The sequence below is a fragment of the Eleutherodactylus coqui genome, chromosome 8 (assembly GCF_035609145.1).
Source record: "Eleutherodactylus coqui strain aEleCoq1 chromosome 8, aEleCoq1.hap1, whole genome shotgun sequence".
In the NCBI taxonomy this organism is placed as follows: Eukaryota; Metazoa; Chordata; class Amphibia; order Anura; family Eleutherodactylidae; genus Eleutherodactylus; species Eleutherodactylus coqui.
Genome location: NC_089844.1, coordinates 74876456 through 74891413, shown reverse-complemented (window position 1 = coordinate 74891413; position 14958 = coordinate 74876456). Strand labels below are relative to the sequence as shown.

Genomic DNA, 14958 nt, shown 5'->3' with positions numbered 1-14958 from the left:
AGGAGTGCATATAGATGCATCCTCCTCTCACCATGCAGGTAGCTGACTACCAAATAGAGGAGCCAATAACACCTGTGAGGGCACCGATAAAAACACCCACTCACACTGCCTCCTGATAATGAGGGGGGTGGGTGCTTGGTGTATACTCCCACACATAGTGGATACAGGGTGCCAGACCATTCTGATATATGTAGTTCACCATGCAGACCAGCAACCTATTAATGACGCCATGATAATTCGGCGGGTTGCCCTGCACTTCCATCAGTGAACCACATTGGTACTGTCACCCTGGGCTCCCCCTGGAGTCTTAATTCCACACTGCATGTGAATGATAGATAATAAATGCAAGGCATTGGTTGGATGTTGGCCAAGATACATGAGCCCACTAACCACTTCACTATATTACAGATGCCACAGACAGATTCTTCTCACTATCATGTATGTGATTTTTACTCTCCATTGACTTCTATGGGTAGTTCTCCCCTACAGATCACCATCCGATGATGCACACTGTCATTTTATTTTTATGGCATTCGACTAGAATAACGCAGGAGCATAAAACACACACACACACACACACACACACACACACACACACACACGTAAATTGGCTGGCCCTTCGTTACTTCAGGTCTGAGGTCAGACTCACCAATGTGATCTTTTCCTATGCATGTATGACATATCACAAAATCATCTGGACTCTCTTTTGGAAGCATTTGCACATTGCTGATTTGCTTTAGATTTTGTTGTGGATTTGCAGCAGATTTCATCCCTTCAATTTGCATTCAGTAGAGGGTGAAATCAGCTGCGGATCTGCACCAAAATCTTCAGCAAATCATCGACGTGTGAATGCACCCATAACATGCTTCTAGGTACGGGCGGTGTTACACTAACAAGCTGGGGGGCACTCGTGATTACTCTACCTACAATGACCATGCCAACTAGAATGATTGGTAACCTCCATAAAAAAAAAAAATAAACAACGCTGGATATCCCCCTAAGCCTAATGATTTCCCAATGCTCCCAGGATAGTCATAACTGTATCCCGAATTCAATGTAAGCCCTTTCTCCAACTCCAGAATAATCCAAGCTAATGGATGTGGAGCCTGAAGAAATTTCAAATCATAGGTGTTAAGTTATCAAATGTCATCTACTGTAATCATATGCAAACACCAAGATGGAACAATGCCTCTACAGCGCCACCTTTTAGAAGGCAGCATTCCTGCAAGTCAATGTCAGACCTTTTTACAAGCCTTGTAACAATGACTGGCTTTGGGTTATATTTCCAAAGTCCTCTTTAGAAGGAAAAGATAACCATGTACAGACAGAATGCTTCAGAGTTTTTGACCCTCATCAGCTTGCAGTATTTGCTGAGAGGGTAAGAGGCATATGACGTAGGCCAGGAAGGGTATAGTTTCTCCTTAGGGAGGGCATCTAGGTGCAAGTAGATTATACCCTTCCTGACACATATTATAGGCCTCTCAGCCAGCCAGCAACCTAAGGGAATACCCCTGAAACATTCTGTCCATGTACGATTAGCTTTTCCTTCTGGAGAAGACGCTGGCTTTTGTCCCTATTCCCAGTCATTGTTACAAGGCTTGTGAAAAGGTCTGACGTGGACTTGCAGGAATGTTACCTTCTAATAGGTGGCGCTGTAGAGGCATGGTTCCATCTTTCTTTTGCATATTCCCAGAGGAGCATGCATGGCTTTATAAAAGTTTCCTTGCACTTTCTAGTTGCTCTCCTTAAGGAGAAACTATACCCTAAGTCACAGTCAACAGGGTTAAACCTGGCAATGCACATGAACAGTCTAGTGTCTCGACTTGCAGTACATGATGATCAGTGCACATTCCAGTAACTGTTAAATGAAATATATCCCTGCGCTGGCATAACATTCACCTCGCTGGCATTATAAAAATCGGTGCTAGGGAAGACGGACTTCAATTATCCGCCAAGATGATAAACATGTAAGTCACAGTTGGCAGAATTGGCTGCCTAGCATGATGTTTCTCCAATTATTGTTTTTCAGCAATTAACTTTGTTTCAGATTATACAAATATGTGCTGAGATAATTAACACACGAAGGGAAACAAACAGTGAGAAGTTAGAATTAAATTGCAGTGTGTTACTTTGAAGTCAGACTGCATCAGCTCGAAGTGAGACGCTGTGCCAGGAAGGGAAGAAAGTTTGCAGACAATTCACACACGAGACATAATTATGCATTTTCTCAGCTTTGTGGATCTATAATTTCTACATTCTACAACGTGAGACATAAAAATATAAAATTAACAGATGTTGGAACACAAAAAGGACACCACTGCATGTCAATGGGGTCTGACGGGCACAGATGGTATGCCATGTGTAATGGATCCGGCAGAGCATTGTTGCTTCAATTCATAATGGCAGCCACAATGGAAGTGTGAATATAGCCTAAGAGATATCTAGCTTGTGGGCCGCATCATCATATACAAAGTCATAGATTAAGGCCGCCTGCGTGGATCCTCGCCGCCGGATCCGACCCGCTCGTCTGCAGGCGGCCTAATACAGATTTAAAAACTCAAACAGGGCACAAAAGCCTTATTAACCACATAGCACGTGCTCACAGTTTGTATGGAGCAGGTTCGGGAGTGGAGTCCATTCCAAACAAGGTAGAGGTAAGCTCTCTTTTAAGCAGTTAGCCCTTTAAATGCCCGATACTCACTGCCCCCCACCAACACCCCCGTTGAGATTGTGAGCTGCCTTTTGGTGTCATGGCATCTAAGAGCCTTTTCAAGGCTCCCAGGGCTGCCATGTATTTCTGCCTATTAAGATGGTCTGGTGGCCTGTCTTGATAGAATGCTGTCAAATATATACCATAAACTGCAATACTTCAGTATTACAGTATATGGTATAAAAGATCAAACGATTGGAAATTTATGTCCTCTATGGAGACTTAAAGGGAAAAAAAAAATGTTCTTAAGTTTTCTTTTAATTCCCGTATTTAGAATAAAAAATTGGAAACAAAACATTTGGTATTGCTGCATCTATAGAAGTCCCAACTATCAAAGTAACACATTCGTTATCCTGTACGGTGATCATCATCAGAAAAGAAAAATACACAAAGACAGAATAGCTTTTTTTTTTTTGCTCAAATAGTCGCATTCTATTACATTTATTTATTTTTCTCTTGGAGGCTAAGAAGTAGTATGTACTCCACAATGCAGGAACTATAGGACATCACACACAAAAAAAGAGCCCTCACAGTTATATTGATGGAAAATAAGCGTTAGGGTGGTCAGCACACAGCGGCAGAAAATTTGAATTATGAAAAAAACATTTCATTTTATAAAAGCATTCCTGAAAGAAAAAAAAAAAAACTAAGAGTTTGGTATTGTCGTAGTCATTCTGACACATAGAATAAAGTTATGTAACTTTTGTCGCAATGTGTATGCTGTAAAAACAGCCTCCATAAAAATGGCGGAGTTGCTTTTTTTCCCCATTTCACTGTACTTAAACATTTTAGTACATTAAATAGTAACATTGACAAATGTACTCCACTCACAAAAAAAAACAAGCCCCCAGCTGCATTGGCAGGAAAAGAAAAAAAGTTGGGTTTTTTTTGGACATGGAAAGGAAAAACAAACCCCCCCCAAAAAAGCCACATGCTGAAGGGGTTAAAGTTTTCAGTTGTCCAGGTTTAGAACAACATGATCATTTTCTTTAAAACTCAGCACCACTCTTGCCCATAGGCTGTTTACGATATTGCAGCTCAGCTCCATTGAGGTGTATTGGAGCGGAGTTGCAATACCAGACACAGCCCATAGAGATGGGTGGCTCTATGTTTGGAAGAAAGTAGCCCTATTTTTCTAACCCTGGCAACCCCTTTAAACATCACTATAGAGTACAGAGCACTGGAGGAACTCTGAAGTCTGCAGGAGATTGGAGCCGACAACTCCTTTGCACAGGATTGTTTCTCCCTTAAGGTTGTGACTTTTTGACCCACTCAACAATTTGCCAGCATTGGTTACCATCGTACTGTCCTAATTCAGACCTAAACAGGAAGAAATGTAGACTTTAAGAAGTTTACATTTGCCTGAAATGGCTTCCCGATTTCCAAGCGCTATCCATTAGAAACATCAGTCCTAGCATAGTTCCAGCGGGGGTATGCCCTGACCCGCATTGGTCTGAGGCTTGAATTATGCATTTCTCTTATAGGATTTAAACCACAAACACAGACGATGACAGATATTCCCAATTGGCAAAAAGTATGGCTCAACACAAGCTCCCTTAGATTTTTTTTTATTCGCCACTAGGGAGTTGGAAGTTTTGCAATCCCGTGATATGAAAAGTCCTATTTATTTTCCCAAGCGTCAAACGACGAATCTACCTAGCAGTTTGTTACTGGCCCCTAACAAGTTGGAGTTTTCTACTGAGGTCTATGAAAGTTTTTTGCCAGACCAAAATAAGTTGGCCATTTCAGTGGCCTTACTGGTTTGTACGAATTTTGGATAGTAGAGGCAATATAATAGTCAGTCATTACCTTGAGTCGGGCCCGCTCCTGCTCATCCAGAGGGTCGGAGCTGGGAAAGGACAGGCTACCGCTGTAAGCAGACTCTTTGTGGCTCTCGCCAAACCAAGAAAAGGGCATGCATGTGGGAACTGGGGAGTCGGAATCGGACAGAGACTGATTTCCAGATTCGTCTAGCAAGTCTCTGGAACCACTGGAAATAAGACAGAACAGAATTAGAAAGAGCTTGACCTATACTGCAGATTCACCTTTAAATAAGGTCAATCTATATATACACAGATCAGCAATACTATTAAGACCGCCTGCCTAATATTCTCTATAGCCACCAAGATGACTCTGACCCGTCAAGGCATAGACTACACAATACATCTGAAGGTGTCCTGTGGCATCTGGCACGGTGCAGCCTCCATGGACTGGACTGGTTTTTCCAGCACACCCCCACAGATGCTCAATTGGATTGAGATCTGTGAAATTTGAAGTCCAAGTAATCATCTTGAGCTCTTTGTCATGGTCCTCAAAGCATTCCTGACCAATGTTTGCATTGTGGCGGGACGCATTAAGGCCATGGCTATTCGAGAATACCGCTGCCATGAAGGGGTGTACTTGATCTGCACAAAGTTTAGGTAGGAGGCACATGAAATAGTAACATCCACACGAATGCCAGAACCCAAGGTTTCCCAGTGGAACATTACCCAGACCATCCTATTTCCTCTGCTGGCTTGTAGTCTTCCCTTGGTACATCCTGGTGCCATCTCTTCCACACACACCCGGCCGCCCACATGATATAAGGGAAAACGTAATTCATCAGTCTTTCATTGCTCCAGTTCCGATGCTCACTTGCCCATTGTAGGCGCTTTCGGCAGTGCAGTGAGCAGGGGCCTGCATGGGAACTCTGAGCGGTCTATGGCTACACTATAAGCCGTGATGCCCTGTTTCTTCTCACATCATTCCATCATAATCAACAGTAACCCCTTCAGCAATTTGTGTTACACTAGTCCTTCTCTGGGATTGGATCCAACAAACTATCCTTCATTTCCCACATACATAAATGAAACTTAAGTGCCCATGACTTTGTGGCTGCTTCACTGCTTCTGCTTCCTTGGCCCACTTCCAGTAGCTGCTAACTACCAAATGCCAGGAACACCCCGCAAGACCTGCCATTTTGGAAATGCTCTGACCCAGTCATCTAGCCATCAGAACTTGGCTCTTGTCAAAGTCGCTCTGATCCTCACACTTGTCAATTTTCCTGCTTCTAAACACAGCAACTTCAAAAACCGACTGGTAATTGGCTACCTAATATATGCCACACCCTGACAGGAGCCATTGTCAGGAGATAATCAATGTAATTCACTCCACCTTTTACCGGTTTTTAAAGAGGTTTTCCAAGTTATTGTTTTTATATAGTTTTGGGCCCCTCATGCCCAAAACTACATAAAACAATACACTTACCAGGCCGCCACCACAGCATCCAACAGGTAACGTCACCAGGTGTGAAGGCCAGCTCATGTCCCATAAGACTGTCATGTGGGCTTACGGGATGCCAACGATGACATCCCTGTCCGGCCTCCTATTGGCTGCTGCGGTCATGTGGATAAATAAAAGCCCAACAAACAGCAAGCGGAAGCAGGGGAGCAGAACGCAGTGGGAGGCGAGTATTTTGATTTATCTCTTTACATACAATACGTCCCCCCCTCCCCCCTACTCCCCCTGCTGCCAATGTTAGGGGTCCTTAGAAAACCCCTTTTATAATATGGCTGTTTTGTGTATAACAATAAATTACATAACATGCAGCTTTCCAGAAACACTAGTAGAATGATTATAACAGATTACTAAATCACCAGCAAGAAGATTATCAGGTAATTGCCCGACATACCCTGAGGCTACTGAGTAAGGGGGATCCTGGAGGGGGCGCCTTTATTTGTTTTAAAGATTACTAAAACGAGGAATATATAATTTGGACAATAGTGAAGTACCATAAAAACTATATAAATAACTAGAAAAAAATAATATATATACTCTATTTTATTTCTGAGCCATTTACATCCTACAGTGAATGAAAGAAAAACAAAAAGAACTGTATGTGTTATTTACCGACTATCCAAGGATCCCCTCTGGTTCTCCCGGTCTTGCTTTTTGCCCTTCCCTCCAGACTTTCGCAGTCCCCTAAAGTAAAACATTCCAGTTGTAATAAAATAGGATTTTGCAGGCAAGCAGCAACATTGCAGAGCAGAAGATCCCGACCTTTTGTACCTTGTGAGCCACATTCAACTTTAAGTGATCGCTAAGAATCACACAACTCAAAAATGGGGAAAAGAAACTTTTAGGTTGGGGCTATGCAACAACTTTAGGTGCAGCACACACACAGTCCAGCCAAAGACTGGACCATGACTGTGCTAGATCACATCCTGATGTAAGTAAATGTGGTTGTGTGGAGACTCGACAGTCGATGTGACGGGACAACTGCAAGGAATCCAAACCTGATGGATTTCTTACGATGGTCAAGTCAACTTTCGAGTCGTAACAAAACTGCATTCACTTCCAGAACCATTTAAAGTAGTTGAGCCAGAGTGCAATCGTTGGCTGGCCACCAAGGTGTGTCGTGCGTGAAATCACTGTGTAGTCCTGCCTAAATGTAAAGGAACAGCAAACTCTGAAATGTGAATCAGCAAATGCTTGCAAATTCAGTGTGAAATTTAGGTAATCTCAATTAGCACGGTTTGGCAGTTCTGATATGTCTGCAATAATGTCAATTGTCGGTACCTATGGTCAAAACTCAGAAACCTCATGGCAAGGGGTTGTGAGCCACTGTTGTAAAAGCAATGAAACCATCACAAAGAACATAAATGTACACAGCTTGTCTATAGACATGAGAGAATCGTCCTGCACCATCCTGTAGCTGAGGGGCCCCCAAGATTTCAAGGTGTAAAGTGAGAATTGTGACTACATGTACAGATCTACATCAGCTTTACTCTGGAGTTCGATAATACGATTTCCTATAGGTGTATACTATATGCCTTTAGGGCAATCAGTAATCCAAACAGCCTCCTTCAGAGTGGCTTTACAACATCCTAGTGCAATTACATAATACTAATCTTGCCTTATTATGAGCAACACTCCCTTTAAGAGTGACTATTCTGATAACTTGTAGTTATCATTCACATACTGTTAACTGATAGATTGCTGTTCGCTGCAGCCTGTCGATGGGCTATTTCAGCCATTTAGCCACACTTTATTACAAAGATCCAATCACATTGGATGTCAGGTAGAAGCGATCAAGTGTCAAAGGGATTTAAAGGGGTTGTGCCAATATACACAACTAACTTCAGAATGTGGTGGCGAGAGGCGATCAGCAAATTGTTCCAAGGCTTATATTTGGCACCCGGGGCAAAAAAAAACAAAAAAAAACATTTTTAGGGTAAGCATTGGCCAAGCAAGCATTTTTCCTGCATGGGAAATGTACTGTTACAGGACAGCCGTTCACATGAGTGGCCACCCTCTAGTGCAAGAATGGCAAACGGTCCGCCAGAAAGGCAGCAGCTACTATAGAGCAGCTCTGTGTTCCAAGTCACAGAGGTGGTCCCAAGTGAGGTGCCCTATTCTATGATGTTCACTTTCCCTAATAAACTATATGAACAGGGAATGCCTTCTTGGCACCATCCTCTTAAGCACTTTCTCCTGCAAGTCAGTGGTGAATTAACATCAAAACTTCACCAATGTGCTATTCTCACATGTACACTATCCTACCAAAGTAAATAGATGTCTGAGGAAGAATCAAAAGTAGTATTTACATATGTTAATACTTAGTAGACCTCCTTTGGCCCCCAATGACATCAGATACTCTTCGTGGCATACATTCTGCTAACATCTGATACACCTTAGCTGGTAATACCCTCCACTTATCCTGCAAACACCTGGCGAGTTCTCTCAAAAGACATGCATCTACAATGGTGCATGGAGCGTCATCATTGGACAGTTGAGCAACAGAAGAATGTTCTGTGGAGTGATGAGTTGGATGGAGGTACCAGGGTGTGGAGGCGGCCTGAGGAACACCTTTTGCCTGAGTGGTATACCAAGAGTTAAGTATGGGGGGAGGGTCCATTATGGTCTGGAGAGGTTTTACGTGGCATGGTTGTAATGGCAAGAACCATGAACACGGAGGTGTACCTTGACATTCTAGACAATGTGCTGCTGACAATGTGGCAATACTCTAGGAATGGTCAGCCATACTTCCAACAAGACAGTGGGCCTTGTCACAAATCCAACACTGTTTTACATTGGTTTGAGGATATGGACGTTCCACGATTGGACTAGCTGCACAGAGTCCCGACCTGAACCTACTGAACATCTTTGGGATGAACTGGAACATCAGGTCAGGAAATATGAACAGAATCCATCTTTGAGAGAACTTGCTGGACATTTGCAGGATGAATGGAGGGAAACACCACTGAGGTATTTTAAATACCACTGAAGTATGTTACGGAGAGTATCCAATATAATTAGGGCCAAAGGAGCCCCACTAAGCATTAACATACGTAAATACATACTACTTATGATCATTGCTCAGGTGTCAAATTATCTTTGTATGGAGGATCGAATGATATTTTAAAGAGAAACGCAGACAAAATTTTCATGTTAATTAAAAGAAACATTTTAAAAGACTGTTACCGAAATAGGTTAGCTCTATTGCTTAGCAACAAGTATCAGGATGCAATTGACAACCTCCCCCAGTAGTCTGTAGAAGTGTAAGAATTAAACAAAACAAAAAATCCCGCATAAACAGAAAACAACGAGTTCTACTCTATCAGAAAGAGGGATGAAAACACTTATTGGCGTCTCGTACCCAAAATCTGGGAATCTTCTTTTGTGCTTCCCTGCGTTTTCGCTCGATTCTGCAGCTTTATCATCATTTTTCTTGTCATCTATGCGGGCAGATACAAGTCACAGACATTTAGTAATCAAACATAAATCTATATTATGGAACAAATGTAACGTACATCTCTGTGATCGGCATTAAGACAAACATTAATATGTAACAAATGGATTCTGTTCTGCCAGAGGAGAGAAGGAAGAAAATATCCTGAGAAGTCAGCAAATTAAAAAAGGTCTCTATATCAAAAAGTTATACACGGTAGAGATCTGGTCCGAGTCCACAGACGAAAAAGACCATGTAATTATGAACTGGTCCTAAAAACATTTTCACATCCCCACGTAAGAGCAGATCCACCTACCTAGACATCCTGGTGCTCGCATTAGCGTTCTATGATGGGCAGGTGTATGTATCATAGAGCCCAGCTTAACATAGCATTATCTCCCTGTCCTATGGGTTGCGAGGACTGCGGTATATAGTGAAAACGCCATTTACAGGGTTTATCCCATGAATCAGTTTTATAACAAGTCTTCAAATACAGTTATGGCGCCAGCGTTAGGGCTTCAGTCATAATTCGGTTTCTCTGCCCTGTTTTTGGAACAGAAAAATCGAATTAAAAAGATTAACTGATCAATTTTTTCCTCATTGATTTCAATGGGTTTTTCAAAAACAGAAAGCAAACCGGCAGCTGTTTTTTTAATTTTTTTTTAAACTCCTTTGAGATAAACGGGGGAAAATAAATGTAATTCTGTTTATCAGCTCCAAAAAACAGAATTATGACTGATCTAATGCTGATGTGAAAGGAGCCCAAAAGTCATTTTAAAGTACTTTTCATTGTTTCTAGTAGAAAAAATACCCTCATTTTCTGCTTTCAAGTTTCCCCCTTGAACAAAATCAGTCTCCTTTCCCTTCTGGCAGCTAACAGTATCTCATTACAGTACTTTTTCCGCAGAAGGAGTCTTCTCAGCTATGTTGCATGCTATTGTCGAGGCTCTGCTCCCTCCTGAGAGGTACAGTGGGAAGCAATTTCTATTGGCTGCCCTGCAGTGAATCACCATGCAGAGACCTGGCTGTGATAAGAGTGACTGAGTGTCAGACCTTAGGTCATTAGGTGGATGCACACTTTGATCATCAGGTAACGCCATACTATGTAAGTAAAATGTCATAAAGCCACTGTTTTTATTATTTAAAAAAAAAACCAAACACACAGCATGTAAAACTTGAAACTACTATTTTTACGATCCGTATCATATAAGGAGTATGATATCTAATGCTATGGCAACCCCTTTTAAATAAACCAAGTCAATTTTCTTCATTTTCTCCTCTGGAAGTTAATGTTATAAACTCCTGACATATCTGCTCCAGCTGGGGGTGATAGGGGGGCTTAAACGAAAAAACACAACATACCAAATTAGCAATGAACACATGAAAAGGGGTTTTCTAGATTTAAACAGAAGCGGTCTCCATCTATAAACAGCACAAACTAACACATGGTGCTTATAGGATAGGTCTCGCTGAGGCCAGGGGTATAATATTCATACTTACTGGGCACAAAGTTTCCATGCTTTCACCCCAGTAAACCAACATTATGTCTATCAATAGGAGTCTCTTCTTTCAGTCCATGACTGCACACTCCTATAGAGATAAGCAGAGCGTGCGCACAGACTGAAGGAAAGGAGTCATAGTGGTAGACCGAGCCCTACCTAGGGTGACCACGTGGAAACAGGGAGCCCAGCAAGCATCTACCATGGATATCTGTCCTGAAGCTAGGCCATCAATAGCTTAAGCTTAGGAAACCTGTTTAGTGCAAATTAAAATGGTTATCACATGCAGCTGATGATGCTGTATATAATCCAAACGGTAAACCTCAAACCAGCTACGGATGCATTCACACTGTATCCATAGGCCTCCAATTACCCAACAGTGGCCAAAAAAAGTGTGTCCTACGTAGATGCATCCAGTTAAAACAAAAAACAAAAAAACACAAGCAAAAAGAAAAAAAAAAATTGCAGAAAGCTCTTCAAAAACATCTTTCCATGCCTTTGTGAAACAATGCAAACTGCACATACTAACCAAGTCATGTCATGTTCCGTGTAGCCTGAGCCATTTCTAATACACTGTATCCCTGCTTCCCTGTTGTAGAAACCGTAGACCTACTAAAGGGATCCTCTGGTCCTGGACAAAGATGGCCGAACCGTTTCTCGGACTACCCTGCTTTAATTAGATAGCACTGCCCATGTGAGTAGTGTTGGCCAGTCAGAGCTGCATGCATTGTCTTAGACTAATGATGAACGCAGATGTACAAGGTGCATCAGGTAGTCACAGAAGCGATTCGGCCATCTTTGTTTGTCCAGGACCGGAGGGTCACTTGAAGTTACAATCTTTGCACCTACTCATGATTGCTACTAATACTATGATCATATCCCTTGGGTTATATAGTTACCACTGGAGCTTGGGTCTTTTGTACATACTGCACAAAGCTTATCTACTACCTAAGCTTACCTTTGGCGACTTTTCCTTTGCCTTTAGATTCTCTCAGCTTGGTATTCCTAATGTATCCTCCTGAGGAACTCTGAGCGAGCCCTTCCCCAGTGGGAGACTGACTGGAGGTTAGAATGGTTTCAGTGTTAGTCCTGTGGGCTGGGGAGGAGGAAGTGGAAATGGAGGGGTTTGACTCCAGGAGACTACCTAAACTTTCTGCTGTTCGAGACTTTTCAATCCTTTGATCTTCGTCTTGGGAGCCAAGCTGGTCCTCTGAATCATCAGTTTTCTCACAAGGGCTTGTGGTTTCAGATTGCAGGGACTCCTCTGCTTCATCCTCCTGTGGAGTGTTAAATATGAAAGTAATTAAATACAATTGGCAATTTGGTTTCAATTTTCAATCTTTAAAATTGCTGCGGGTTCTCAAAATAATCCAAAAGGCGTGACCGCTTCATAACACACTTCATTCAATGTTTGGGTTCAAAATTGACGTGATCCTTCGATAGAAATCGATGCTTACAGTTTTTTGAAATTGCCAGGGGCCAGTATTTAAATACTAGCATCCTCCCTAGAGTCCTGATCGTGTCCCATTAAACGATCACCTGTTAGGTCACCTAAAAGAGGTCCTAAGAGGAAAAAGATTCTCATCTGATGAAGAGCTAAATACGGCGGTGCATTCGTGGCTCACAGCTCAGCCTAAAACATTTTTTAATGATGGAGTACGAAAACTTGCTGACCGATTGGCAAAGTACCGAGAAGCCGGGAGATTACATAGAAAAATAATTAAAGTTTTTTTTCTGAAAGTTGATAAAGATCATACAATTCTATAGTTAGAGTGCAGATAATCTTTGACTCAGCCTCGTACATTTCATTTTCACGTTCTCACCTCTGGATACAATTTTTGTTCCTTGCCAACGATTTGCTCTTTTAACTTGTTTCTCGACGGTCGCTGACGTCTCACTTTATGAGCGAGCTGTGCTTTGGCTCTGTGGGCGCTCGTGTCCAAACGCTGGATGTCTCCCACGCACGCATCAAAATCTAAAGTGTCAATCACAGACTGTTAGAATGTCAGCCAAGACTAAACAAGTAATTTTTCACTTCAGTGATGTTAAGTCTCTCTCCAAGGAATGTTACATCTCTACATTACGCTGCTCCTAATACAAGAATATCTGTCTACAGACAAAAATACGTTTGGTTTTATGGCATCACAAAGACGTAGATCGCATCTAATAAAAAGTTTGTGCATCATCCAAACAGGGGTGTCTTTGGAACAGGTCATAGACAAATGACCACAAGTTAATCTAAAAAAGGCTCCAACGCTGGTCATGCATGATAGAGAGAAGTCAGCCATACTTTCTTGCCAACTCTCTCTATGGCAATTGTCAGATTTGATGATGCCGAATCCTTTGCTCGAGCAGGAACAAAAGTCATATAACAACTTACTCCTCTTTGAAATAAGTATGCACACCGATTTACGGTGCAGTTGGCAGAAGTAGTGTACCTGTTGACCAAAAAAAAATTCCTGTGCCAGCAGTAAATGTCACTCAGCACTTATTAGATTTAAAGGAGTTTTCCGGTCAAAAATTCTATTGATGACCTATCATCAGGATAGGTCAGCAATAGTTGATCGGCCGGGGTTCGACGCTTGAAATCAATGAGAGCTGTGCCTGCTGTTACCAGCGCCGGCCACTACACAAAGGTCGGCGTAGAGGCTTCCGCTCCAACCTCTTATTGCGGCGCTGACAGCTTGCTTCTGCACAGCTGATTGGTCGGGGTCCTTAGCGGCGGACGCTTATAGGTCATCAATAGTATTTTTGACCAGAAAACCTCTTTGACCCCTTCAGTGGCGGGTTTTTTCACCACCCTGTCGTACCCACCAGGGCAGATTTTTTAAATGGGCCAAACATTTAAATTTCAACTAATTTTGCAGTCGCTTTCCAAGAGCCATAACTTTTTAATTTTTCCATTGACACAGCCATATAAGGGCTTGTTTTTTGTGGGACAAGTTGTACTTTTTGATGGCATCATTTTTGGGTGTATATAATGTATTGCATATCCTTTGTAAAAAAAAATTGTAGGGAGATTGGGGGGGGGGGGGGGGGAGGAGGAGAAATTCTGCCATTTGTTTTTTAGATTTTATTTTTACGACGTTCAGCGTGTAGAATAAATAATGTGATAACATTATTCTGAGTCAACATGATCCCAGCGAAACATGAGCCCTTGCTCAACGATGTCGACTGAAAAATTTTAAAAAGTTATTGCGCGCAGAAGATGCAGCAGGAAGTTGAAAAAAATTAAATGTCTTTGAAAAAAATACAAGTACTACAGCAAAAAAAACCTATACAAGTTTGGTATCGCAGTAATCGTACTGACTAGAGATGAGCGAATCTACTCGTTTCGAGAATTTACTCGATCGAGCACTGAGATTTTCGAGTACTTCAATACTCGGGTGAAAAGATTCGGGGGGAGGCGTGGCGACGCAGGGGGTAGCAGCGGGGAGCCCTCTCTCCCTCTCCCCCCCCATTCCCCACTGCAACCCCCCACTCACCCACGGCGCCCCCCGAATCTTTTCGCCCGAGTACGGAAGTACTTGAAAATCGCGGTGCTCGGGCGAAAAAGGGGCGTGGCCGAGTAGGCTCGCTCATCTCTAGTACTGACGTATGGAATAAAGTTATGGCATTTTTGTTGCAGTTTGTGCGCCGTAGAAACAAAACACACTGAAAGATGGTGGAATATTTTTTTTTCATTTTACTCCACATAGAATTCTGTAAAAGTTTTTCAGTACATTATATGGTCCTTTAAATAGCACCATTGAAAAAAACAACTCGTCCCGCAAAAAACAAGCCCTCATACAGCGACGTCGATGGATAAATAAAGGAGTTATGATTCTTTAAACAGGGGGAGGAAAAAGGGGGCCGCATCATTAAGGGGTTAAATAATGTACCACATGAGTAATTTTATTTTTTACAAAGTAAATAGAGAAGGGTTTTTATTTTTACCTTTAATAATTTTTTCCCTTTTTTTTCTTTTTAAATTTTTTTTTTTAAATTTTTGTCCCTTGGAGGGACTTCCACAGAGACCCATCAGGACCCCCATTCCGGGG

The 14958-nt window shown here is 42.2% G+C and overlaps 1 protein-coding gene across 4 annotated transcripts in view; it reads right to left on the bottom strand.

The window, feature by feature from the left end:
* LOC136576513 (neurabin-1-like) overlaps positions 1 to 14958 on the bottom strand; it is a 96695-nt gene that overhangs the window by 21721 nt on the left and 60016 nt on the right. For 3 of the 4 annotated variants that reach the window (XM_066575845.1, XM_066575844.1, XM_066575846.1), the window contains exons 12-16: positions 12742 to 12893; positions 11877 to 12195; positions 9348 to 9426; positions 6599 to 6670; positions 4520 to 4700 (exon numbers count right to left, since the gene is read on the bottom strand). In XM_066575845.1, coding sequence (XP_066431942.1) covers positions 4520 to 4700; positions 6599 to 6670; positions 9348 to 9426; positions 11877 to 12195; positions 12742 to 12893 — 803 coding nt within the window. The remainder of the gene's footprint in view (positions 1 to 4519; positions 4701 to 6598; positions 6671 to 9347; positions 9427 to 11876; positions 12196 to 12741; positions 12894 to 14958) is intronic. The other variant, XM_066575847.1, reaches the window with a different exon arrangement.